The 25,464-nt window shown below is 39.4% G+C and overlaps 1 protein-coding gene across 1 annotated transcript; it reads right to left on the bottom strand.

Annotated features, from left to right (window-relative positions):
• Positions 1 to 17,238: 17,238 nt before the first annotated feature.
• On the bottom strand, positions 17,239 to 25,073 carry pfdn4 (prefoldin subunit 4). The gene is made up of 4 exons (XM_033628668.2): positions 24,952 to 25,073; positions 22,793 to 22,900; positions 21,650 to 21,790; positions 17,239 to 17,913 (listed from the first exon to the last, which is right to left on the bottom strand). Exons 1-4 carry the CDS (start codon positions 24,976 to 24,978, stop codon positions 17,782 to 17,784), a joined length of 408 nt encoding a protein of 135 aa, XP_033484559.1. The 5' UTR covers positions 24,979 to 25,073; the 3' UTR covers positions 17,239 to 17,781.
• Between the last annotated feature and the right edge of the window lie 391 nt (positions 25,074 to 25,464).

Genomic DNA, 25,464 nt, shown 5'->3' with positions numbered 1-25,464 from the left:
CACTTACATTCAGCCTAGACTTAATTGTGTAGCATTATTATGTATTCCTCTGCATCTCTTTTTGATAGTATTCTCCTCTGAGCTGGTCGAGTGGCCTAATTCAAAGTATTCAATTGACAATTCATTGGCAGGATGACATTAGCTTACTGGCACGCGTTAAAGTTGCATTTGCCAGTTGGAGCCGATTGATGTGTTGAAACCAAAACTGAAGTGAAAACACAGTGCAGCACCTACTGAGGTGTTAATAGAAGAGATTCAGCTGCAGGATCAAGGTGAACAACACCCACAGACATCACACTGTCAGCTTTTATAATGGAATTCACAAACCACATGAATGAGGATTTGTAATGAAATTCAGTAACACAGACAAATGCAATGCTATGATCTGATGAACCTTTTACTGCTACGATGCAGATGCAGATGCAGATTTTGTTTATGCTTAAATTTGGACCGCTGTCGACCAATTAGATTTAATTGGATGAAAAACAGACAAGTCATAATTCATCCTTGTTTTCCCCCCTCTATTTTCCCCCATTAATTAAGCGATGTGTATGTTCTAAAGAAAGGGGGGGGGGGGGGGGGGGGGGGGATTGGGCGTGAATACTAGAGCGATTTCAGAAATCACAATACCATAGAAAAATGTCACCCTAAAGTACGACAATTTGAAACCATCTTTTGTGCTTTTTATTTGCTGTTGTTGGACCATAAATTGAAGCTAATTGGACGACAGTAGAGCTGAGTCGGTGCAGCGCTAATATGACTGAAGGATCATTGGTGTAAATCTCTACTTGGAGAAAATCCTGCTGGAGTGAATGTGAAGCATTCATCTTTCTTCAGTAAATGCCATTAGAGTAACATTGTGCAATGCACAGAACACTGGATTGGTCTGCTGAAGCTGCCCAGTGGTCATCAGCTCAGCCAACAGATTGGGACAGGACCACCAAGGCTGTGTACCCGGTGGTATGTGTGCTCCAAAATAACACTGGGGGAAATGAAATATGACTCAAACAGCTTGTTAGCATCAAGATTGAGAGTCTACTTGCAGGTCTGTGAGGCTGTACTTGGGCACACAGGGAGTTTGAGCTACATGCTAACGTCAGCATGCTACTGTAATATGCTCACTATGATAATGGCATGCTGACGTTAGCAGGTATAACGTTTGCCATTTTCCACACCTTAGTTTAGCATGTTAGCATGCTAACATCTGTTTATAGCACCAAGTTAATCAAGTACAGCTGACAGGAAAGTCACAAGTTCTGCAGGTATTTAGACACAAACCAAAGAACTAGACAAATTAAAATGTTGACCAGATGATGGTGCTATATAAAGCACATGCTGCAATTCATATGCCAACTTTGTTATAACTTTTAAGGATGCAGAGGCAGATTGCACCCTGCTAAGTTACCATAATCAGCACCATGTCATAGCCTACTTACTAGAAATCCCAAATTTGAAGCTGATCTTTTCCCAGTTGTTTTTTAAATGTGTAAATGTAAAGCTCTCGGTCCCTCTGCACCAAAATGATCCACTTCTCCTCCATACTGACCACAGACTTACGGAAAAAAAGAAAGTTATCTACTGGCTGTTGTTGGTTGTTCCTTCGTTCTAAGAGTTGAACTTAGTTTATCAGGGCACAGATTTTAAGCCCTGAAAAAAAGGCGCAAGGAAACGCTTGCATGCTGTGACAGCATCATTCTCGCTTTTGAGTGCGCCTTCCATATATCTAAATTGACAAGAGTTGATTTGAGGGTGCAGAAAGTGCGGCATGTACAGGCCCTAATTACTGCTGTCCTGAGGGGACCATGAATGTCTCTACCAAATTTCTTGGGCAATCTGTTTGATAGATGTTGAGATATTTCAGTTAAAACTGAAAATGTCAACCTCATGGTGGTGTTACAAGACAAGACAGGAAATCAAGAACATCATTGGGATTAATCCTCTAAAGCCCATGAATTTCATTTCAATTTTTGTTCAGAATGTCATGACAATTCATGACATATGGCTCAAGAAGAAAAATGTTCCCCTCATGGTAGTGCTAGAGGAAAAGTCAGGTGATCACCAAAGTCACTACAGTTCATCATCTGGAGACCATGAATGTGTTTGGGCAATCCATTTGATAGTTGTTGAGATATTTCAGTAAATGGGGTGGTGTGACAGGAAAAATTGAGTAATCAAGAACATCATTGGGATTAATCCTCTAAAGACCATGAATTTCTGTACACAATGTCATGACCATTCATCCAATTGCCGTTAAGACATTTCGCTGAAGAACGAAAAGGTTCCTCTCATAGAGGAAAAGTCATGTGATCACCAAAGTCACTACAGTTCATCCTCTGGAGACAATGCATGTCTGCACCAAATTTCTTGGCAATCCATTTGATAGCTGTTAAATTATGACAGTAAAAACTAAAAGAGTCACTGGGATTCATCACCTGGAGACCATGAATGTTTTTTCAGAATTCCTTGGCAATCTGTCCAATAGTTGTTAAAAAATTTTAGTACAAAAAAATGTAAGGGGATCACCAAAGTGTTGACTGATGGATCGACTCTGCCATCCCTTGAACCACAAGTCTAGCGTTGTTCAGAGGCATACCGTAGTTCTAACGGGCCCCAGTGCACACTATTGTGACGGGCCCCGAAGACACGTTAGTTACTTGCTATACGCCTTAACTAGCTACCATAAAAGTCTTATCTTTACATCATCAAATAGAGACTTGACATTGGATAACACCAACATACATACTACCCAGAAATCACCTTGGCATATAAATGACAAAAATACCAAGTTTTCTAGTTTTTTTATAGTTTATGTAAAGTAAGCATATATTATATAACATATTTTGTTATGGATAGCTAGTGGATATTTTCAAAGGCACATATAACAAATGGAGAATGGAGTTTTTCTTTGAACGCAGGCATATTTCTAAGGTTGCTATCTAAATCATTCACAAGGACCTGTTTTCTTCCTAACATATTGATGGAGGGCCCACTCTCTCTATGGGCCTCCTTACCTAATGGGCCCTAGTGCAACCACCCTGCGTGCATTATACTTACGCCCCTGGTGTCGCTACAATGGCTAAAATAATGTGTGATAGTTCAATAAAATCCATGTACGATCACTAATCAGAAGCAAATATTTAGTAAGGTTTAAGTCGTCCATCACGGTTTTCGCACAATTCAAATGGTCACTCAACAGCTTGGATGTGTCAGTTTCTTCAAGGTCTTTGCAATGTAACTGACAAACTCAGGCTTTAGTAATGATATTCATTGAAATATTTGGAGGCATTCTACTGTCTTTCATATGGCAAGTTATTTGGTCTATTGTTCCATGGTGGATATGGAAATGCATTTCTAAAGTAATATTCTCTGTATATTAAGGGGCCACTGATTAAAGCGGATAACTGATGGAAACTTACAAGCTAGGACGCACCCACGTTTTTGGCATTCCAGACAGAGGCTTGATGATACATGGGTGAAAGTTTTAATTTACAATTCAGCAATTCATAAATGAAAGATAAACAAATCTTTAAATAAACCACTGGATGTTGGCTCTGGGACACCAATTTGTTTTCAAAGCACTTATAATTCCCGATTGCTGCACTGATGCAACACACACACACACAGATGCTCACACGTGCTCGGTCCACACAAAGCCTTGTCTTCATCATTCAGATGATTCATACTCAGCCGCAGTGGAATTGTGCCTTTATTGTCTTGGCTGATCAACTTGACAGACAGTAATGAAATGAATGACAGAAGATATCCCAGCATAGTGCTCAGCCTCCACACATAAATCCAGAGTCCCTGTCCACAGGAAGTGAAGGAATGGAATTCATTATCAACAAATTAATTAGTCTTGAAAGTCTCGCTAAAAACTCCATCTGCAGTAGTAACGCTGTGGTAGCTGTTAAAACAAATTTCGGTGGTCTAATATAAATCAAATAGTAAAAAAATAATAATAATCAAATGTTGAAATATTATTCTAATGTGTGTTTTTTTTTTTAATTTTTACCTTCACCAAGGAGGTGATGTATTCGGCTTGGTTTGTTTGTTGGTTTGTTTGTTTTTTTAACAGGATTACAGAAAAACTACTGCCCTGATTTTCATGAAACTTGGTGGAAGGGTGAAACAACCCATTACGTTTAGGAGCAGACCTAATCACGGGGTATATACGATATTATTATTTTTCACTTTGCAATATACGACATTCATAGTCTGGGTGAAGATTGCACACAGGACTGCCCCCTTATAGTTGACCTAACGTTAGGTGACCAGAAAGGTCATTAGTCGGAAAGATTTCATTGGTCGCTTAGTTGCAAAAAAACTCCCCCAAAAAATATGAAACTCTGTTTTTTAATTTGAAAGGACAGACACAGGAAGTGTCAACGCTCGGCAGTCAGACAGGAATCAGGTTAATTTCCAGGGCTGGTACCTGCGGTTATTCCACAGGCTAGTTAATAACATGTCGGGCGGGAAATCCAAAGTGTGGGATCATTTTGAGAAGGTGAAGGATGAACCCAAGGTGATATGTAAACTCATCTTCATTGGTCGACTACAAACATGACGTATCATCAGAAACATGGAAGTAGCTACATGCCCATTAGCCCACAGCGTCATTAACAGGCGGCTCGCTCAGTGTGTGACGTGCACTTGGAGATAAAATATAGGCCTATATTAATGAAGGTTCATTAGTACGGTTTTGTATTTCTCTGTAATGTAGCACAGTGTTAACAATGTTACTGATACTATTCTTTCTCACACCTTCAACTCAAACCGTTGTGTTGTCCTGCCAAAAATATATCATTCAATAATTACATTAATATCGTAAACATGCGGGCGACTAGTCGACTTGTGGCTCTAATGACGACTATTGGTCGACTAGGAAAATTCTTAGTCAAGGGCAGCCCTGAAGCCAGTATCTCACTATCACTATCCTGATTCATATTTTAAGAAGCTACAAGTATTTGCCTGTTTCATCTCATCCCATTGTGAATCTTTGGTCTGAACTGGGCTCTAAATAAGGCTTTTGAAGTGCTTGTTTGTTTTTTTAGAGATGTTTTTCATGTGTAAGGTTATATTGAAGGTTGTTTCATACATTTGTATGATTGATGTGCTCATTCAAAGGTAGCGTAATGAAAGGCTTTTTTACTTTAAAAGAGTTAAGTCTTTTTTTATGGTGTAGATTTCTGTTTCTCCGGAACAAAGGGGGGGGGGGGGGGGGGATAAATAACAACAAAAACAAAATGAACAACATAAAAGCATCTTTATCGGCCCAGAATTTCAAAATCAGTCCATCCCTCATTGGTAATGTTGGAATGCCCTCTAGTGGACAGAACATATAACAGCCACATTCTGACAGTGGCATTGGCGATGTGTAAGCCTGCGTATACAGTGTACAGGTACACAGTTAATATTAGTAATAGGCTTAAAATGAGCATTAAAAATTGAAATATAATTTGAATATTAAAAAAAATTAGGAATTAAATTTGAATGAGATTGTAGAGGAAGATTGACAGCGCTCATTTGCAGTTTGAGCCGTGATGCCCTTTCCCTGCCTCCTAAATGACATTTGTTCACACAGGTGCATCGCCACCTCTCACAGTCCTGACACATCTCTTCACTGCACTCAATCTTGCTTTGTGCTTTTTAAGCCTCTCTTCTTAACCCCCAATGATACAGTTTACTTGACATTCTCTCATAATGTGTTGCGCTACAGCTGTCAAGACTAAAGACCCTCATATCCTGTCCCATCACTCAGGCAGTCTGTTGGGTTTTCAGGTCTAGTTGACAGGAGCATCCTGGTGGCCCAGTGGCCTCAGAGTGGGGCTCTAAATAACAATCATGTCAGCCATCTGTTAATCTGCTCATCAATTTTGCAATTAATCCATTTGTTTGATCTATTAAATGTCAGAAAACACAGAAAAATGACCATTAGGATTTCCTAAATCCCAAAATGATGTTGTCAAATGTCTTGTCTTGTCCAACGCCTGAAGATATTCAATTACACTGATACAAAACAGAGACAAGCAGCAAATTCTCACACTGGAGAAGTGTCAACCAATCATCAGAATAGTTGTTGATTAATTTTCTTCTCATAAATAAATTCTTTCAGCACTAATTAAGACGCATATTACATAATTCAGAGTTTAGCTGCCTCATGTATCCTGACAGTAACAAAAAAAAAAAAAACAATAATTCTAGTTTCCTAAAAAGCCAAAATACAGACAAAAACAAGACCTCACTGCTGACGGCAAAAGAAAAATGTGCTGTTTTTTTAGTTTTTTTTTATTGTGCAAATACAAGTATTAATGGCCACAATATAAATTGCATAGCCTTTGACAGGTAGCATGTCGCATTGTGCTTCTGAGATTGCCCTTAACTCGTAATGAACAAAAGCTGGCTGAGACAGAGCAGCTGTAAGTGATGAAGAATGGCTGTAGCTGCTATGGATTTTTCAAACCGTCTGGGTTGACTCTCCTGACATTTAGGCTAACATACAGAGACAGTGAGCAAACACAATTTTTCACTGTAGCACCAGTGCAGAAAATGATGAAGTGTGCACAAGCTCTTGGTGGAAGACACCGGCCACTGGCAAAACCTGCACTGACTGCTGGATTGTACTTTACAGAGGAAGCAGAGGGGGCCTGTGATCAGAGGGTGGTGGTGACATATCACACTTCAAACTCATGAGCGTGTGTAACTCTTATTTACAAAGCATCCTTCTGTTATTCCTCTATATATATCTCTAATTTCCTCTAAATCTCATTCAAAATTCTTCTCTGAGAGCCATGACGCCAACATGTTTGGCATTTATCTCCAATATGCAGCCATATCCAATAAACCCAAACAGCTCATCCTGATTAAAGAGACTTTAACTTCACTGTTAAATAACTGGGGAGACAGAGACACCCTCTGGTCACTTCCTGCTGTTACTGCAGTCAGTGAATATCACATTTGTGTAATAATTTTGGACAGAAATTCAGATTTTGTTCCTACAAATGAACATATTTTACATCCCAGTGAGGACAGTGAACATTTTAGTAGCTCACTACTGAGCTAAATAATATTCATATGCCACATTTTAGCTTAATTACCCAAATTTCAACAGCTGTAGGGAAACACTAATCAATGAATCATCAGATTCTGGCAGCCTGCGTCCCTCTGTATTTAACAAATGAGTAATAATGGCGGCTTCAGTGGAAATCATAGCATTTTAAAAGCTGTCAAAGTGTTCTCAAAGTTCACTCCAAACTGCACAGTTGGAAAAAAAATATCAACATCTGTGCCATTAGAGAGGAAGCAGGGGAGTGAGAGGACAGATAGAGATGAACAGATAAAGAGAAAGAGGGAAGGAAAGAAAGGGGACAGAGACAGAGAGTAAACAAGGCCATTGGGGAAATAAGTCCAGTCATTTCCATGTGTGTTCCTCTGCGCCGGGGTTTAACAAGCTGTGCATAAAGACAAGTCTGTGTGGGTGGAGTTCCTCTTAATCATAGCTATGAATGTTCAGCGGGAAACCTACCGGGAGGAGAAACTTGTTAATTGAGATCTTGATCCTCCAGAGGTGTCTGCCATAACTTCAAGCCCTCCATTTCTTTTTTTTTTTCGGATGTTTTATTAGCTCATGCAGGCCACACTTGAGGGCACAATTTAATGAGGTTTGTGCATTGTTGTTATTTGTGGGAGCCACCAACCATCCAGCATATATAGAGAATTATCTGCGAAAATAAGGCAAAGATATTCACACAGCAGACTCCAGATTTCACCTGGATTTGTTCTTGTAATTGTGAGGAGTACTATAAGGGCACTTGTGCCTTATTTTGATTCACGGATTGATGCGCCGAGTGGCTGCAACAGTAATTAGGCTGCTAAAATATACAGTTTTCTTTCAGTGGTCCACACATACAACACCAGGAAATTATTTGCATCTTGCTTTCATTTCTGTCAGATACAGGGGATGTTGTTTATGAAATAAGAGCCATCATATTACAGTCACACCCAGCCTCTATCACAAACTGTGGGTTAGCTAATTTAACAGGCCAGTCTGCTTGAATTCTGTTTACTGTTTAATTTGCTGGCTGTGTGTCTCCTCTAGAATTTGTGTCCGTTAGCTGTAATACACTAATACAGGGGTGTCAAACATACGGCTTGAGGGCCAGAACCGGCCCAACAATGGGTCCAATCCTGCCCTCTAGATGACTTTGCACATCTAATGCTGATGCACATGTGAAGGCTGAGAGGTTTCAAGAGAAATTTAAACAGTGAGCAGATACTTTATGTAAAATACTGCCTTAGAGGCTTTTCTACTCTGACCAGAGTACAGCTCTCTTTTCAGTATGGTGCCTTTGGAACCAAAAGTAACCCTTCAGACATGGTACCTAGACCCTAGTGTTTCCACTGCAAACAGTACAGTATTAAATGTGGGCTGGGTTGTTGTCACTCACTGTATTTCCTCCTTTATCAGTCGGCGCCTCGTTTATCGTCCACAGAACGAGGCTGCACGCCAACATTATCAGAACAAAATAAAACAGGCTGCAGTGAGAGTCTCTCTCCATGGGATATTTAAAAATAGTGGGTTTGTGCATTTAGTCCTTCTCAGGCAAGCTCGGGGGTTTAGTGTTGCTGTAGTCCACAGGAACGATGCTCCACAACGCTTTTTTTTTCTCTGAGTGAGGATTATAATATATTCTGTCTCATAACCCGGCCGAAATTGATAAATGCTCATGTCTCATGTCATATAAAAACTAAAGTAATGGTAAAAGTTGTCATATGGAAAATTTAAGGTGTGTTGATGGATTCATGTTGTCAGCTCATGCACTGAGTAACATTACAAGTTAACGTTCCACCTTAAAAGTCACCGGCAGTCGGCCCAGTGAATGAAGTTATTTTTTCTCAGACTCCAGCTGCTGTGAGAGGCAGCAAAACATCCTTTCATTTTATAGTTACAGTTTACTAATGAAACTCTCCACAGTATGAACAGTGGTTACATGAGCCTCAAAACCAGCCACAACTCAGCCCTGAGCAGAGTGACCGTCCTCTACTGACCAATCAGACTGCAGTGTTCACAGCTCCACCTTTTAGTACCAGATCTGTGTGCTAGGTACCCCAACAGAGGGGGGACCAAACATGGGGACGCTAAGGAACGGTTCCATTGGTACCATCCACAACTTTTCACAGTGGAAACAGAAAAAAAAGCGTACTTAAGAGTACATAATTTTTCTTTCTTGTTTGTTTGTTAAATGAATAAACGTTTACAGAATGAAAGAAAAATTAGCAGGCTTTGATATTTATAGGTTATTTTGCAGCGGTTTTAGTGGTCCAGCCCACTTGAGATCAAATTGGGCTGTATGTGACCCCTTAACTAAAATAGGTTTGACACCCCTGCACTAATAAATGTCTAAATAAACTCATGATAAAGGTTTTTAATAATGAGTACATCTAGGTATTGGTTATTATTATTCCTATTTTTGCCTCTATGCAATGCAACTTTATAACTGCTGTAAAAATTCAATTAATAGCTCAGGTTATTATTTGCTTAAATCACTGAACTCAACAGACATATAATTGGGACAACCCTTTAATTCCTTTCACACAAAACTGTTGCTCATCAAAGATGGGAAATACGATATTTGTTTCACTGCACCCTGCGTCATCCTGTTAAGACAATGCTCATAACTTGAATTATCTTTTATGAAAAACCATTTTGATTTTTTTGATTGGTGGACTCTTACAGACTAAAGGAACATTAATAACTTACAGAGTAATTGAGAAATGGACACATATTCTGACTTTAAAACAGCGTCAGAGGAAGAGAGTCACTGACTTGTTTTTTCGTCAATCTGGTGCTCATGGTTTCAGTAAAATGAAATCAACCGAACTAACAATGTGTAGCATCTCCAAATTGACAAAAAAAATTAAACATTTGTATGTGTGTGCAATCTAAACAGCTCACTAACGTTTGCTCAAGTAGGTAGTCAACAGTCTGGTTTTATACATCCAAGGAACTTCTATAAAAATAAACTGCTTGGCGACCAGATCAGGCTTCTAATTGAGACAGGTTAGTAAAAGGGACTGGGCGTTTAATTGAAGTTTTATGTTATTTGCCTTTTTTGTTGTTGTTTTTGGTTGGATCTAATTTTACGCTTTTATTTTTGTCATATGTACCAGGGTGGCTACAGATATCAGACACTTAAATGTCATGCTTTTTAAGACCTTTTAAAGATCATTTTTATCCAAACTGAAGATAGATTTTTTGAATTAATCTTTTTTTTTATTCAGGCACTGCAGGTAAGTATGATGTATGTAAGTAGTGTCTTTGTGGCCCCATGCAGAGGTAGTATTTATGTAGGAATATGGTTATTAGAGTGAGTTTGGTTCAGTCATATTTTGCCAACAGGTAACTGCAAGAATAAAGTAACAAGACAGTCTTAGGTTTAAAAATTTGTAACATCAGAAATGTGCACTTTCACACAGAAGACCTTGACTCATTTTGACAAAACTTAACAGCTGGAGAAATGAAATTTGATCAAATATTTGTGGCAATTTAGACCTTACAATTTCAAATTTGAGACTATTTGGTGACTCTAACTATACGTTCAAACCAACAGTGACCAGAGCTTCCAAAACGGCAGAAGTCATTCATTTTCAATGAGAAATGGCGACTTGGGCGACCTGGTCGTCAGCCGCACGTCTTAGGCGACCAAAGCGACCGGAGCGATCCGGAGCGGAGTTAAAACTTGCTTAACTTTATGGCTCTGACGAGGTTTGTCGACAACCAATCGGAATGCTGACGTGATTTGATGATGCGGGTCCCAGAGAACAAGCCATGTAACTTTGGTTCCTACAGCACACTTGTTCCGACAGTGGATATAGACAAGTTTATTACTTGTGTTCTCGCCCACTCAGTCGTTTATAATGTGTCGCTGTTCGGTTACAGAGACCAAAATAAAAAGAATGAGGCTTGGGACCGCGTCACAGAGGTAGCTGGTTGGTCTGGTGAGTTTTAAAGTGTGTAATGTTCATAGTAGAGGAGAGAATTACAGGCTAATGTTGCGACGTAGCATGCAAGTCCTTGCTTGGTTTGAATGGGCTGACATAGGTTTTCTGTTTTCATTGAACAAACTTAACTTTCTGTTGGCCAACTATGAGCTTTTTGACTGGACAGCAAGCAGCAACTATGCTGCTTTCAAGCCAGTAGTCCGCTTTGCAACTCCTTTAAATTGACAAGCATGATCGAACATTCAATGATTCACGTGATGAGCGACTAGAGCGACCAAAGCTGCCACAAATATTTTTGACAGTCACACTTCTTGGGCGTCTGCGAGAGACTTTGCCTCTTTGGAAGCTTTTGGTTTGAACGTACACTAAGGCCAAATATTCAAAAAATATCTATTCAAAAAATTATATTTATGACATTTTAAGGGCTTGAAGACACCCTGGCCTACATACATTTTTTTTATCTCACCAGCAGCTGTTTTATTGAGCAAATATGGAATAATTCCCTATTATTAACACTGTATGTTTTAATATTCACATATCACAAGCCCTGATGATTCTGTATCTCATGTGTGTGCACAGGGAATCATCTCCCTCCTCTGTTTCACAGGTTTACCATTAAAAGACGTCTTTGATCTGTCAACTCCTTGCCTCACAGTGTCTGAGACATGTGAAGATGAACAACGTGAACAAAGTGAGCACGTGTAATTATTTATTCAAATTTTTGCAACTGTGCTGACTCCCTAACTGTTTGCCTTTTCTTGTTCCTGAATTGAATCTTTTTGTATTACGCCAACATGAGTGCATTTGTTTATTAGTCTCAGCAGCACAGCCCTCGCTATGCATTAACATGTTACTGTAGGTTTTACTGTGCAAATAAAGACTAATTTCGTGATATTCATGTGCTGTGTAGTGTTTTACTATAAATCCCTAGGTTGAATGTGTGCACAGGAAGTGGTTTCCTTTCCATTTGTTTCACAGGTTTACCATTAAAAGATGCCTTTGATCTGCCGGCTCCTCTGCTCATTGGTTTACCTCAGACATGAGAGGACGTGTGAGGATTATAACTATGTGAAGAATCAGTGTCACTGAGGACAGTGTGGGAAAACCTTTAGGTTAATAAAAGACTTTCGTTTGGCTATAACAAATGAAATGCCAGTCAAATACATGTGTATAGTGTCACAATGATTTTATGGTGAAGTCAAGTCCAATAGAGTAAAGTCACATTACATTTATTTAACTACAATTCCAGGTATTTGTACTTATTTGCATTTCAGCTACTTTAAATTTCTACTTCATTAAATCTTAGTGGAAAATATTGTACTTTTTACACCACTACATTCATTTGACAGCTGCAGTTACAGGCTACTTTTCACATTAATTTTCACATAAAAATACACGATAAGCTCATAAAAGATTAAACCACTGCTTCCCAACATTTTGGTTTGTGAACTCTCACAAAAAGGCAGTTTCTACTGGGGCCCCTTGTCATGTTTAAAATGTCTGTGAGCTGTTAGCAGCTCCAGTGAGAGAAAACTTCACAGGTGATGGATGATTTAAACTGTCCGAGGCCTGAAGAGGTCAAATTATTCAATATTTCACAAAAGAGCAGAGATGAGAGACATGTAAAAAATATCTCTACAGATCTGTGAGGCTGATGTTTGTTTTTTCTTATTTCCTACCACATTAATCATCTCATGACCCCTCAGGTTTATCTTGTGACTGTGGAGGGGCCTGATCGCCGGGTTGGGGAACACTGGACTGAACTACCTGACTGTGTGTAAAGCAGTAAGAACTAGCTCCACTTCACACTGATGCATCAGTATGAATGTATTCATGTGTGCCAGCAGAGGGTCACTCTTTGCTGCTGAACAAGTACTTTGGATACTTGACGAACATTTTGCTGATGACACTTTCACAGTTTTACTTAGGCAGGACTGTAAATGCACAGTGATGGAAGTACTATGATACTATTTAGAAAAACCATGATATTTTTGGAGCGACATGATGTTTTTTGTATATATTTTTAAGGGTAAATAATTAGCATTGTCACCTCACAGCAAGAGGGTTCCTGGTTTGAACTTGGGGTGTGGAGTTTTGCATGTTCTCCCTGTGTCAGTGTGGGTTTCCTCCGGGTACTCCGGCTTCCTCCCACAGTCCAAAGACATGCAGGTTAATTGGTGACTCTAAATTGTCCGTAGGTGTGAATGTGAGTGTGAATGGTTGTCTGTCTCTATAGGCCCGTTTCCTCTGAAGAAGTTCCTGGTACTATTTGAGGGGCAGGAACTACTACAGGAACGTCCTCTTGAACGTCCTCTCGCTCGGCCCTCTCAACCGCTGTGTCTCCACTGAGAGAGCGGAGTACGAGGAGGGTTGCTGTAAAGTTACGGGCTCTGGATGTGACGTAATCGTTGCGCGACCATTTTGACCGGGGCAACGTAGGGACGCCGTTAGCTGTTAGCCCTTAGCGGTGTCTGTAATAACTCACTAAATGGCCCGTGAAAAAAAATATTTTTTCCAGCGGATGTCTTAGTTACAACATGATTGAGCTAACTGGAGTAGTTTCATGTTGTATCCGACAACGCGAGGCTTTTAACAGATGACGTCCTGATGTTAGCTTTGCTGCCGCTGTTAGCTGACCCTGTCAGCTGATGCTTTCTAGACATCGTGATTTCCCAAAACTGAATAAATACCAGACATAGCAACACAAAACTGCTTTGCTAGCTCAATCATGTTGTAACTAAGATATCCGCTGGAACAAATATTTTTTTCACAGGCCATTTAGTGAGTTTTTTTACATGACAGCGGAAGCTATATGAACAAGCTAACCCTCGTCTGCTGAGTTTTAAAAATGCCGGCTATTTTGTTGCTTTCTGTTGACGTCACATCCCTCCTTGAGTATATCCAATCAGCACCCAGTAAACCCCAAGCCCCAGCCAGGAGTCTTTCGGGGCCGTTCTGAGTACCTACTCCAAGGCAGGGACTTGTTTAGCCCCCATAAAAGTTCCAGAACTCTGTCCTTCGGGGGTGGTTCCTGCGGTGGAGACACGCACCAACAGCCCCAGCCCAGTAAAATTACCCCGAAGTTCCTGCGGTGGAAACAGGCCTTATGTGTCAGCCCTGTGATAGTCTGGTGACCTATCCAGGGTGTACCCTGCCTCTCACCCAATGTCACCTGGGATAGGCAGAAAGATTTCCCACCACAAGTCTTCATCTCACCCACATTTAGTCCAAAGACAAACTCTAGAAAAGGTCCAAGTAGGTTCACTATTTCTTCACCTGTCCTTCTGATAATACCTTCAATTTGGTTTCTGAATTTCAGACAGTCTCAGACAGGTCTGTGGATTTCGTCACTAAGCTTTAACTCCATTTTACAGACATATATACACTTTGTGCTTCATCATGTCTAAACAAACATTACGGCCACAAAGCTTTCCTCAACTAAAGTAAGGTTCTGAGGACAGAGGTGTCGTATGCTGACTAGACTGCAAAACCCCTTTAGGCAAATTAGTGACATTAGGATATGTACGTATATTTAAAAGCACCACCGAGGAGCTGCATAAGTAAGCTTCTTGTGCAATGCTTGCCATTCTCTGTAAAAGTAGAGAATTTGGTTTAGCTGTAGATTTCACACTTGATGTTTCTGACAAAATGGTTACACCAGTTATGTTGTACACATGTGAAGTGAAGTCAAGTTTCTAAAATATACGTTAAAATGACAACCTGCAATAATCTGGTCTATGGAGAGTTAGGAGGATATCCACCCTATGTTGCAGATGAAAAGAGAATTATCGGCTACAAGGGGAGGCTTACAGAGGGTAAAGAAATTAAGTTCAGTCGAATAATGTGCAGCTATTTGCTCAGGCTGCATGATAAGGATGTAAATGTGTCACCATGGGTGCTGCAGGTTAAGCAGATACTGGATGGATGTGGCTTGTCTCACCTCTGGCTCACACAAGTCTAACAACATCAGCTGGTTAAAACTAGGTGTTGAACAGAGGCTAAAAGATCAGCTTATACGTAAGTGGCAAAGTGAGCTGAGAAGTATGACACCATGTGATATATACAGTACAGGCCAAAAGTTTGGACACACCTTCTCATTCAATGCGTTTTCTTTATTTTCATGACTATTTACATTGTAGATTCTCACTGAAGGCATCAAAACTATGAATGAACACATGTGGAGTTATGTACTAAACAAAAAAAGGTGAAATAACTGAAAACATGTTTTATATTCTAGTTTCTTCAAAATAGCCACCCTTTGCTCTGATTACTGCTTTGCACACTCTTGGCATTCTCTCCATGAGCTTCAAGAGGTAGTCACCTGAAATGGTTTCCACTTCACAGGTGTGCCTTATCAGGGTTAATTAGTGGAATTTCTTGCTTTATCAATGGGGTTGGGACCATCAGTTGTGTTGTGCAGAAGTCAGGTTAATACACAGCCGACAGCCCTATTGGACAACTGTTAAAATTCATATTATGGCAAGAACCAATCAGCTAACTAAAGAAAAACGAGTGGCCATCATTACTTTAAGAAATGAAGGTCAGTCAGTCTGGAAAATTGCAAAAACTTGTCCCCAAGTGGAGTCGCAAAAACCATCAAGCGCTACAAGGAAACTGGCACACATGAGGACCGACCCAGGAAAGGAAGACCAAGAGTCACCTCTGCTTCTGAGGATAAGTTCATCCGAGTCACCAGCCTCAGAAATCGCAAGTTAACAGCAGCTCAGATCAGAGACCAGATGAATGCCACACAGAGTTCTAGCAGCAGACCCATCTCTAGAACAACTGTTAAGAGGAGACTGCGCCAATCAGGCCTTCATGGTCAAATAGCTGCTAGGAAACCACTGCTAAGGAGAGGCAACAAGCAGAAGAGATTTGTTTGGGCCAAGAAACACAAGGAATGGACATTAGACCAGTGGAAATCTGTGCTTTGGTCTGATGAGTCCAAATTTGAGATCTTTGGTTCCAACTGCCGTGTCTTTGTGAGACGCAGAAAAGGTGAACGGATGGATTCCACATGCCTGGTTCCCACTGTGAAGCATGGAGGAGGAGGTGTGATGGTGTGGGGGTGTTTTGCTGGTGACACTGTTGGGGATTTATTCAAAATTGAAGGCACACTGAACCAGCATGGCTACCACAGCATCCTGCAGCGACATGCCATCCCATCCGGTTTGCGTTTAGTTGGACGATCATTTATTTTTCAACAGGACAATGACCCCAAACACACCTCCAGGCTGTGTAAGGGCTATTTGACCAAGAAGGAGAGTGATGGAGTGCTGCGGTAGATGACCTGGCCTCCACAGTCACCGGACCTGAACCCAATCGAGATGGTTTGGGGTGAGCTGGACCGCAGAGTGAAGGCAAAGGGGCCAACAAGTGCTAAACACCTCTGGGAACTCCTTCAAGACTGTTGGGAAACCATTTCAGGTGACTACCTCTTGAAGCTCATGGAGAGAATGCCAAGAGTGTGCAAAGCAGTAATCAGAGCAAAGGGTGGCTATTTTGAAGAAACTAGAATATAAAACATGTTTTCAGTTATTTCACCTTTTTTTGTTAAGTACATAACTCCACATGTGTTCATTCATAGTTTTGATGCCTTCAGTGAGAATCTACAATGTAAATAGTCATGAAAATAAAGAAAACGCATTGAATGAGAAGGTGTGTCCAAACTTTTGGCCTGTACTGTATATATTTCAAAATTAAACAAGAGTTTAAACTGCAGATGTGTCTGTTGCATGAAAACCAAAAGTACAGACAGAGTATTTATAATTCTTAAAGTCACAGGAAGATATCTGTGATTATAGCTGTGTGGGAGATGAGTCTCAGAGTTTGTTTGAATGTCAGAAGCTTCATGACTTACAGAGAAAGGTATTGGTCAAAGTATTATTTAAACCATCCATCTATGTTTAAATTAATTTTGTTATTACAATCAGATAAGCCCAAAGTCATCTGTAAACTAGATGCTTTTTTGAGGAATGTCCTTCCTTTGTTTAAGTAACATTGGTTGTACTTCAGCCACGCCGTGTGCCATTGTTTCATTATTGTATGTTTGTACTCCATACCATGTGATACGGTCGTGGGTCAAATAAATGAAACAAATAGAAATAGAAAATTGACATGACAGTTTCAGAAGAAAGAGCTCAGTTTGTCACTTCATTTGGGATTGAAGATTCATTGGCTCAGAGTTTTTCAGTTTGTAATTTCATGTAGTTTGTAAAGGACAACAAATGTGTAAATCAGTAACAGAAGGAACTAATTTAATCAACTTGATCTGATGTGGCAAGGAACAGCGCAAAATTCGGAGTAAAGGTCAGGCAGATTTCAGTCACTGATGCAGAGACAGCAGAGTACACAGATGTGTCAGAGACATTTCATTAATTCCGTCCTAGCTGAAGTTGGTCAAACACAAAGTGAGTTTACAGTGTAACAGGATGATGAAGTTAAAATTCTACACAGCTGTTCTGTTTCTCAGTTTTACTTTAGTTTGATCAACAGAGTAAAAAAACATGAGCATTAAATACAGGACCAACTAAAATACATTAGAAGTTATGTGCATTTATTTAATCTCCAAATCTTTACGTTTGTTGTCCTTGTGAACTTGTTTACCGAAGCTAAACTGAAGAATCAACATCTGTGTAAACAAAAGCCAGAAGCTAGAAATCTAAGCCGTTCATGCCGAGTCCCGCTTGAAGATTTTTTTTTGGCAAACGCTCTGTGGATCTGATACGAGAGCTGCATGAAACAAGTCCGTGTTGGGGCGGCTGTCAATGTCCATTTCACAGCTCAGCTTTCATCTGCCTCCAGGTTAATGTTGTTACCAAACTTGGCATAGAGCTGGACCTTCAGATCGCTCAATACTTGCTGTATCGCTGACACTCGCTCCTCAAGGACTTTGACCTCCTGCTCCAGTGTTTCCTGATTACAGAACATAAACGCCAATTACACGACAACCACTACATTTTCCCCACAAGATGCAGGCAACTATGGAGGACGAAAAATGACAGAAGTATATATAAATAAATAAATAATTAAATACAGAAAAAAATCAATAAATACAGGATTAAATAAATAAAAGAATAAACACATAAATAAATAAATAAAAATAAAAGTAAGACCTCCTACTCATTAACATACAAACACAGAAATACAGAAATAAATAAATGTTGTGGTACAAAAAAATGCAGAAATAAATTAGAGACATTTATGTCCCATTTAACTATCAACTGTTTATTAATTCATGTATTCATTTCAACTTTTTTTTCTTTAATTTATGCACTTAACTTCAGCATTTATTTCTGTATGTATTTCAAAATGTACTTATTTCATTTATTTATTTCCACATGCATTTATTTATTCATGTATTTATCCTTGAATTCATTTATTTATTTCTGTATTATTCTTTTTCTAATTTAAGCCTGTATATTTTTATTAATTTATTTATTTCCTTACTCTTTTTTTCCCCCGTATTTATTTTTCATTCCTGTGTTTATTTAAACATTTATTTATTTATTTATTTATTTATTAATACTTGAGTCATTTTTCATCCTCCCTAAGCGTCATTGGGTTTAAAGTATTTTCGTAAATGGGCTTTAATAAATTACCCCTTCTAGTTGACTCAATATTCCCAAGGCAGGAGGAGAAAATGTGATGAGCAAAGAAAAAAAAACTTAAAATTACTCTGTATATAAATGTGCACTAAATCATCATTTGTCATTCAATGTGTGTGGCAGACGGCTCCACATCAATCAGTACAGGCCTGTGTAGTGTGCTTTGTTGTGTGATGAAGCGGCAGCAGATACAAGGACAAACAGGAAGTGACAGAGGGGAGGACAAGTTCTGATATGAAGGTCAGTGCCTTCCCTCTCTATAGTTGCAGAGCTATGAAGCACTGGTGCAGCCCAGATCGTCTCCTACAGGTGCAGCACAGAGGATCTCGAGCACCCCAAACTGCTTTGGACTGTTTCTCACGAGTCTTGTTGTCGTCACAGTGCTAAAATAAGTTGCATTTGTGACATACAAGATGATATAAGATACACTTCATTGTCCCCAAGGGCTAACTCTGCTTGGGCAGTGGTAAGCGATATAGGCCAGATTTGAGCTTGATCAACCATGACAGGCGACATGTCAGTTTCAGATATAGCAAATCATGTGCCGATCAAATTAACGTGCATACGCCGCACAATGTTTCACCTTGTGCACAGAGCGGCACAGACAGTAACTAACTTTTGTCACAGCTGCAGCAACCTGTTCTCATTCCCAGGTCGGCAAAGACCAACACTTTATTACGCCGCCTTTTCAGCTCCTCGCGTGACTTGTGACAAATTTAGCGACATGTTCAGACCTAAAGGGAAGAATCTGTAATTCACTCCCATGCACGCTGCTCAAAGTTATCACAGTGACCGGCTTTTCTGCCGGCAGCACAGGGTCTCTCCTCTTGTCTTGAGCCGTGCACACAGTGTGGAGCAGGCAGGAGGTCAGGAGACAGAGGGAGCTAATATAGCCTTCTGTACACACTTATTTACATTCTTGTAAATAGATGCTGACTCATAAATAGCTTTGTGCAAATAAACAGATGCAGTTAGATTATAAATAGTTGACACTATAAAAGGCTTAGGGTGTTTTCACATACAGTATAGTCCTTTTTAAAAGTGGACCAACATAAAAGTTCTTTTTGTGTTCACATTGTCAGTTCATTTGAAAGAGGACTCCGTTCTCTTTCTGGTCAACTTCAGCTCTGATGGAGCCTCAATCCTCTTCCTGTTTACACTATAGCCTACATAGTTTGGGCTTTGCTTTGACATGGCACTGCAGTGTGGTTATGAAGCCCCTCGCTTCCAGATGAACTTAAAATTGAGACAGAGTACAAAGTAGAGAATAATATTAATATTTTCTGTGATTCCTCTTCTCTGATATGTTAATAATTCATTTGAGCATATGCAGATTTGCTGCACATGTTCTCTTTTGGGAAAGTAAAACATGTAAGACAAAGAGGGAAGTACTCTTCTGCAGGATTTTATTTGTGCAGAAAAGCTCTGTCCAGTAACGTGGAGCACTTTTTATTTTGAGTCTAAGTGCGAGTGAGAGATGGTCCTGTATCCTGGTGCAGCTCTGAAGAACACAGTCAGTGTTTTATTGTTTTAATTGATTTTTCCATTGAAAAAAAGTTACAAAACTGTTTGTGTATGCCGTCAGCTCTAGTTCTTACAAAAAGAGAAAATCGGAATCGGCAGGTCAGACTTAAATAAAACTGCCAAAAAACTGCTATCAGTGCATCTCAAGGAAAAGAGCTACAAACATCTGCAATCAACTTAAATCAGCACATGTATTGATCTGTATATGAAATATAAAAATATGTGATTCAAGCTATTAAGATGAAAAACACTACATGTAAAATACTTTCTGATTTGAGATGTATTTAGTGATTTTAACTTTGATTTCCAGCTGCATCACAAATAAATGCTGTTTGTCAGATTTACAGATTTTTCTGTGTGTACTTGTGATTTGCAGCAGCTCAGCAGTAAGTCTAATAGAACAGGCATTGAACAGTGTCTGTCCAGGCACTACAAGTAATTATCAACATCACTGCGACCACATTTGTCAAACCATGTGCTCAGTGAGATAGACTGGATAGGTTTTTGAGTGTTGTGTGGATCTTTACTAAGTTATTTCCACCTCAGTACACATCAGAATGTCTTTTGGACCACTACGACAGCTCTCTCCATGAAAGTACAAGAAGGAGAGTGCAGCAGAGATCAATTAATATGGTGCGTGAAGGGATGCGTGAAGCATGTGAAAACCTTTACTTCCGAACCTTTTGATTTGCAATGGAAAACCATTTTTTTATTTTAAAAACAGTACGTGACAGGGACAAAACCCTTGATAACACGTTAGGCTTCACTCACACTGAATCATGAATTAATACATCCCAGACCTTATTATAATCTTTTAATCAGCAGCTACTCATTCACCTAAAACGCCGTCCAATAGGACAATCATAGAGGCATTCATAAATGTAGATTCCTTTTTTGGAGAGAAGACGTTCAGAGGACAGTCTGACATGTTTCACTGACACAATCAACAATTTACAGGTTTTATTTTTCTTAGAGGAAAAAAGTTGTGCAAAATAAACACCTTTTAACTTCATATAAATCATTTAGTCTTGTTTTTATTTAAAACACAACTGTGTCATGAAAATACCATTCTTTATATTTTAATCGAGCACAGGTTATTATTAAAATAAAATGTATTTTATCATGTTTATCATGATGCCTTCCTTTGTTCTCTTTTACTTTGATGGATCATGATGTAATTTTGTGTCAAAGCAATTAGATAAAAATGATCATGATCAACAGAATGATGGGACAGAAAACAGTTCTTGATCTGACATTTTGTTGTCTTAAATACGATGAGAGTACGTTTTTTATTTTTATTTTTAAAACCACACTAAGGAATAGTGAGTGAGTGAACTGATTTTAGTGTTGCTGTATTTACTGGAATTTCTCTAGAAGCAAACTGCTCATCAAACGACTTTCTAAATCTTTCATAATATGCTAAATTCTCCTCCACACTCCTTAAACTTGATGACTTTGGCTTAATGGGGCTCTTTAACTGGTGATTACTGAAGAGTGTGAAAGGGTATTAAGAAACTTACCTTGGCAGCCTCCAGCATCTCTTGTGTTTCGTCCTGGGTGTGACTGACAAAGACGTCGCCAATTTGATAGGGAATCAATAGAGTGTCATCGTCTAACATCATTAGGTCGTCGCCGGCATCCTGTAGGTTCTGCAGAGATTTCTGCAGGGAGACATTAGGGGACCATTACAGAGTCTCGATTAGGGCTGTTAACAAATTAGGATTAACAATTCAGCAGCTACACTGCCCTTCAGACCACACTTTACTGTAACCTGTTTGAACAAATTAAAGTTCAGTGTAATCAGTGACTGTCAGTGAAACGATACGGCCATTTTCAAAGGCTGTAATTTGTGGCTCCGATGAGCTGTACCATGTTAATCTAAGAGGTGTTGACTAGGTAGAGTAGTCTCTGTAAACACATGTCTGCGTCTGAATTCACAATCTGTAAGCAACAGGACAAGAATGTGGTATTCTGGTTTCTGTTTGTAGTCTGAGTAACGCTAACCTATCATGTTTGAGCGGCTTTGGTTGCATGCAGGTAAACAGTCCGTGTGGAGCACAATAGAGGCGGAATCTGCAGTCACGTGCGAACATGTTGTTTATATATTGTCTCAGACCAATAGCCGATGGGTTCCAAAATTGCTAATCAGACTGTAAACAGTGAGTAGGACACAGAGGGGGAAGTCTTTGCTGTATCCAGATATCCGCTGGGTACACCAGGACACCCAAAACATTTGCTGTTACCCCAAAGGCTAAACAGTCAACAGGCTGACAGTCGATGGGTGCTGAGATTGAAGGTGGAATAACTATTGGAAACACCCCTCTGTATAGTATACAGCATCAACTTCAACAGCAGAGCAAACTGCAGCCTCCAAAATGGTCGTTAAGTTTAATCAACACCTTCTTAAAATAGTTCAATATATTTCAATCCTCATGAAAACAAGACTGTTGCAATAGACACTATTCATTTTCATCAACTTGCAATTGAGTGATGTACACTATCTTAAGTTAGTCAGCTAAGAGACACAATATCAGGTCTGAGCATGATTATATTATTCCCAAATCCTGTGACTGTCCAAAATATTTCAGAATAAGATTTCCGTAAACATAGCTGAACACACAGTGAACCCTCCGTGTGTGATATTCACAACACTCAGTGCTTACTTTCTTTGCCTCTATTTCATTTTTCAGCTCCGTCATCCGACTCGTGTTCCTGGCGAATTTATTGATCTTCTGTTGGTCTTCAAAAGTGACGTTGACATCTTCAACTGCCTGCAAACAAGAGGACATGAGTTAAAGCTGTGGTTAGTTGCATCCCAGCAGTGACCCTACTGTACTTGAATGAACATGACTATTTCCATTTTCTGCTCCTTGATACTTCTACTCTACTACAGTTTAGAGAGAAAGCTTTTTGCTCCACTACATTTATTTGACATCTTCAGTTACTTTGTTATTAATGACAAAATATAATCAACATATAAATGATGATGCCATTTTAGAAGATAAAAGGAGACATTCACAAGGTAGCAGTGTATTAAGTAGTTGAAGGGTAGCTGGTATTTTTCCAACCTGGACTTTTTTTAATACTAGTCTAGTGCTGAGCGAGAGGGCTGCAGCTGACAACAGCCAAACAGACTGCAATGTAACCACTCAGGGGATTGTTTGCACCAGCTCAGATTTTTATTTCAAGTGCCAAACAGCATTATGTAAAGGGTCCTTACAGAGACAGACATTTTGTTAAGGAGGAAGATCCTTTTTTGGACAGAGACAGCCTGACACTGCTCTTGACGAAGCCACAGTAATTTTATCAGCATAAATCGGATCATTCATTTCAAGTCGACAGAAACAAAATAAAACTCACAAAAGCTAGAGTGGTTCATCTTTTCACTGTTCTTACAAACACAGACTGTGGTTTGGTTAAAATAAAACCTTATTTTACAGAGTTAGAATGGAAAATATTGGGGGGTGGGGGGAAGTGGTACATCATAGTATCACAAACAGTTCAGGTTGTCAGGTGTATGCAGCATTTATGATGGTGTTGGTCAGTGTGTCTACTTTGCATCACATTTACTGCAATAAAAAATGACTTAAGTCAGATGAACAGACTGAAAACTTTATCTCATGAGGTAAAACTGATGTTTCTTTGGGAAAATAATTTGCAGTTGTGAAAAAAAGGTAATAAATCCCAATATATTATATTGCAATACATTTAATATCGCATTGTATTGTATTGTGATACTGTATTGTGTGTCCTCCGGTGATTACCACCCTGAGAAAATATGCTGACTCTATACACCCCTTAAATTGCAGTTCATTTAAATGGAGTCTGGTGGGTTTGCAGATAACAATTTTGGCGCTGTTTACTGTTTAACAAAAATAATCTTACAGTTTTACTCTGTAGTGGTCCTTTCCATGAAGTTGTCAGACACTTAACATAATAATCATGTCAGTGGCAAAAACACTAAAGGTGTACAGAAGCCCTGAGTGGGAACATTGGAGCCTGTGTCCTCAATACTGGAGAAGATCCAAAAATTGTTGTTCCCATTTGTCAATTAGACACAAAAACTTGGGAAAATATGATCCTGGTTTACCATTTGAAGTGAACCCCACATTTACTAGCTAAACAAAGCAAAGTGATGTAGTTACACTTAAATGCATCAGTAATTATAATTCAGCAATAATACACTCTTCTGTAATAGGCATTCTGCATCATAAGAACTTTATACTTTAGATATTGTAGCTACGTTTTGTTGCTAATAATTAGTTCTTTTAAATTAATATTTTAACGCATATCTTTTGCTTGCAAAAAAAAAAATCATGACACTGTTACCTTTGCTTAAACAAAATATCTGACAACTTATAGCACAACTAGTCAACGTTTCACGGTTAAACCAACCCCTGCTGGCTCACTAGCGTTAGCTTAACGTTAGAAATGAATGGTGAAATTAGCCACCGGTGGCTAGCAAGCTAAAGCCGACAGCCTGTGTAGTGTCCTGTCACTGTAGCCGAATATCACAGCCCTCGTTTGGCTGGTTATAATCATCATTATCATAAGGTTGGTAAATTCAGGACTCTCGGCTGACAACACAAGATAAATTCAGCAAGTGCGTTAGCTAGCTAGCTAACACTTAACGGTAGCTAACGTATCCTCCCATCGCTGACAGCTGCACGAGGGCATGACTATGCTTTTTAAATACGACTGGCGCCGGCAACTGTGGCTTTTTAACCCCACATACACCTCTACTGTTTATATTTAGATCTACATAATAGACTGAAACTGTCTCTCTAAGACTAAATACAATTTATTTTGATTTAATACTTACTACAGTTCCCTTCATAGTGGCTGCCATCTTCGCTTCCTCGCCTGCACAAAGACGGCGGTGCTCAACAGGACAGTATGACTTTACCGCCACCTAGCGGGGAGGACAGCCTGGAGCATGACAATGGGCTGTATTTGCCAGATGATACAGGGTATTTGACCTCTTGTTTCTTCCTCTCAGTCTAACAGAAAATAGACATACAGGTAAAATAAGGACAATAAAGATAAACAAAGGTAAACATAAACATTTGACTGCTATAAACATTCGCCCTGGGGTAATAAGGGGGGTGTTGACTAGTTGAACTGGTTGTGTCCAGGGTGTACGTTTTTAACAGTAAAGATGACATTAAATGCACCATTTTGCCAGCTTTCTTCATTTAACAGCATATTATGGTTGTTCCTCCATCGAACACCTGTGTTTAATATTAAAAAGGTGATAAAATGTGGCATCAAACATGTACAGCTAAACACTCACCGAGATCAGACATTATCAATTTCACCATGAGTGAGAATCAGG

This window comes from Epinephelus lanceolatus, chromosome 8 (genome assembly GCF_041903045.1).
Source record: "Epinephelus lanceolatus isolate andai-2023 chromosome 8, ASM4190304v1, whole genome shotgun sequence".
Taxonomy (NCBI): domain Eukaryota; kingdom Metazoa; phylum Chordata; class Actinopteri; order Perciformes; family Serranidae; genus Epinephelus; species Epinephelus lanceolatus.
This window is presented reverse-complemented; position numbering and strand designations above follow the sequence as displayed.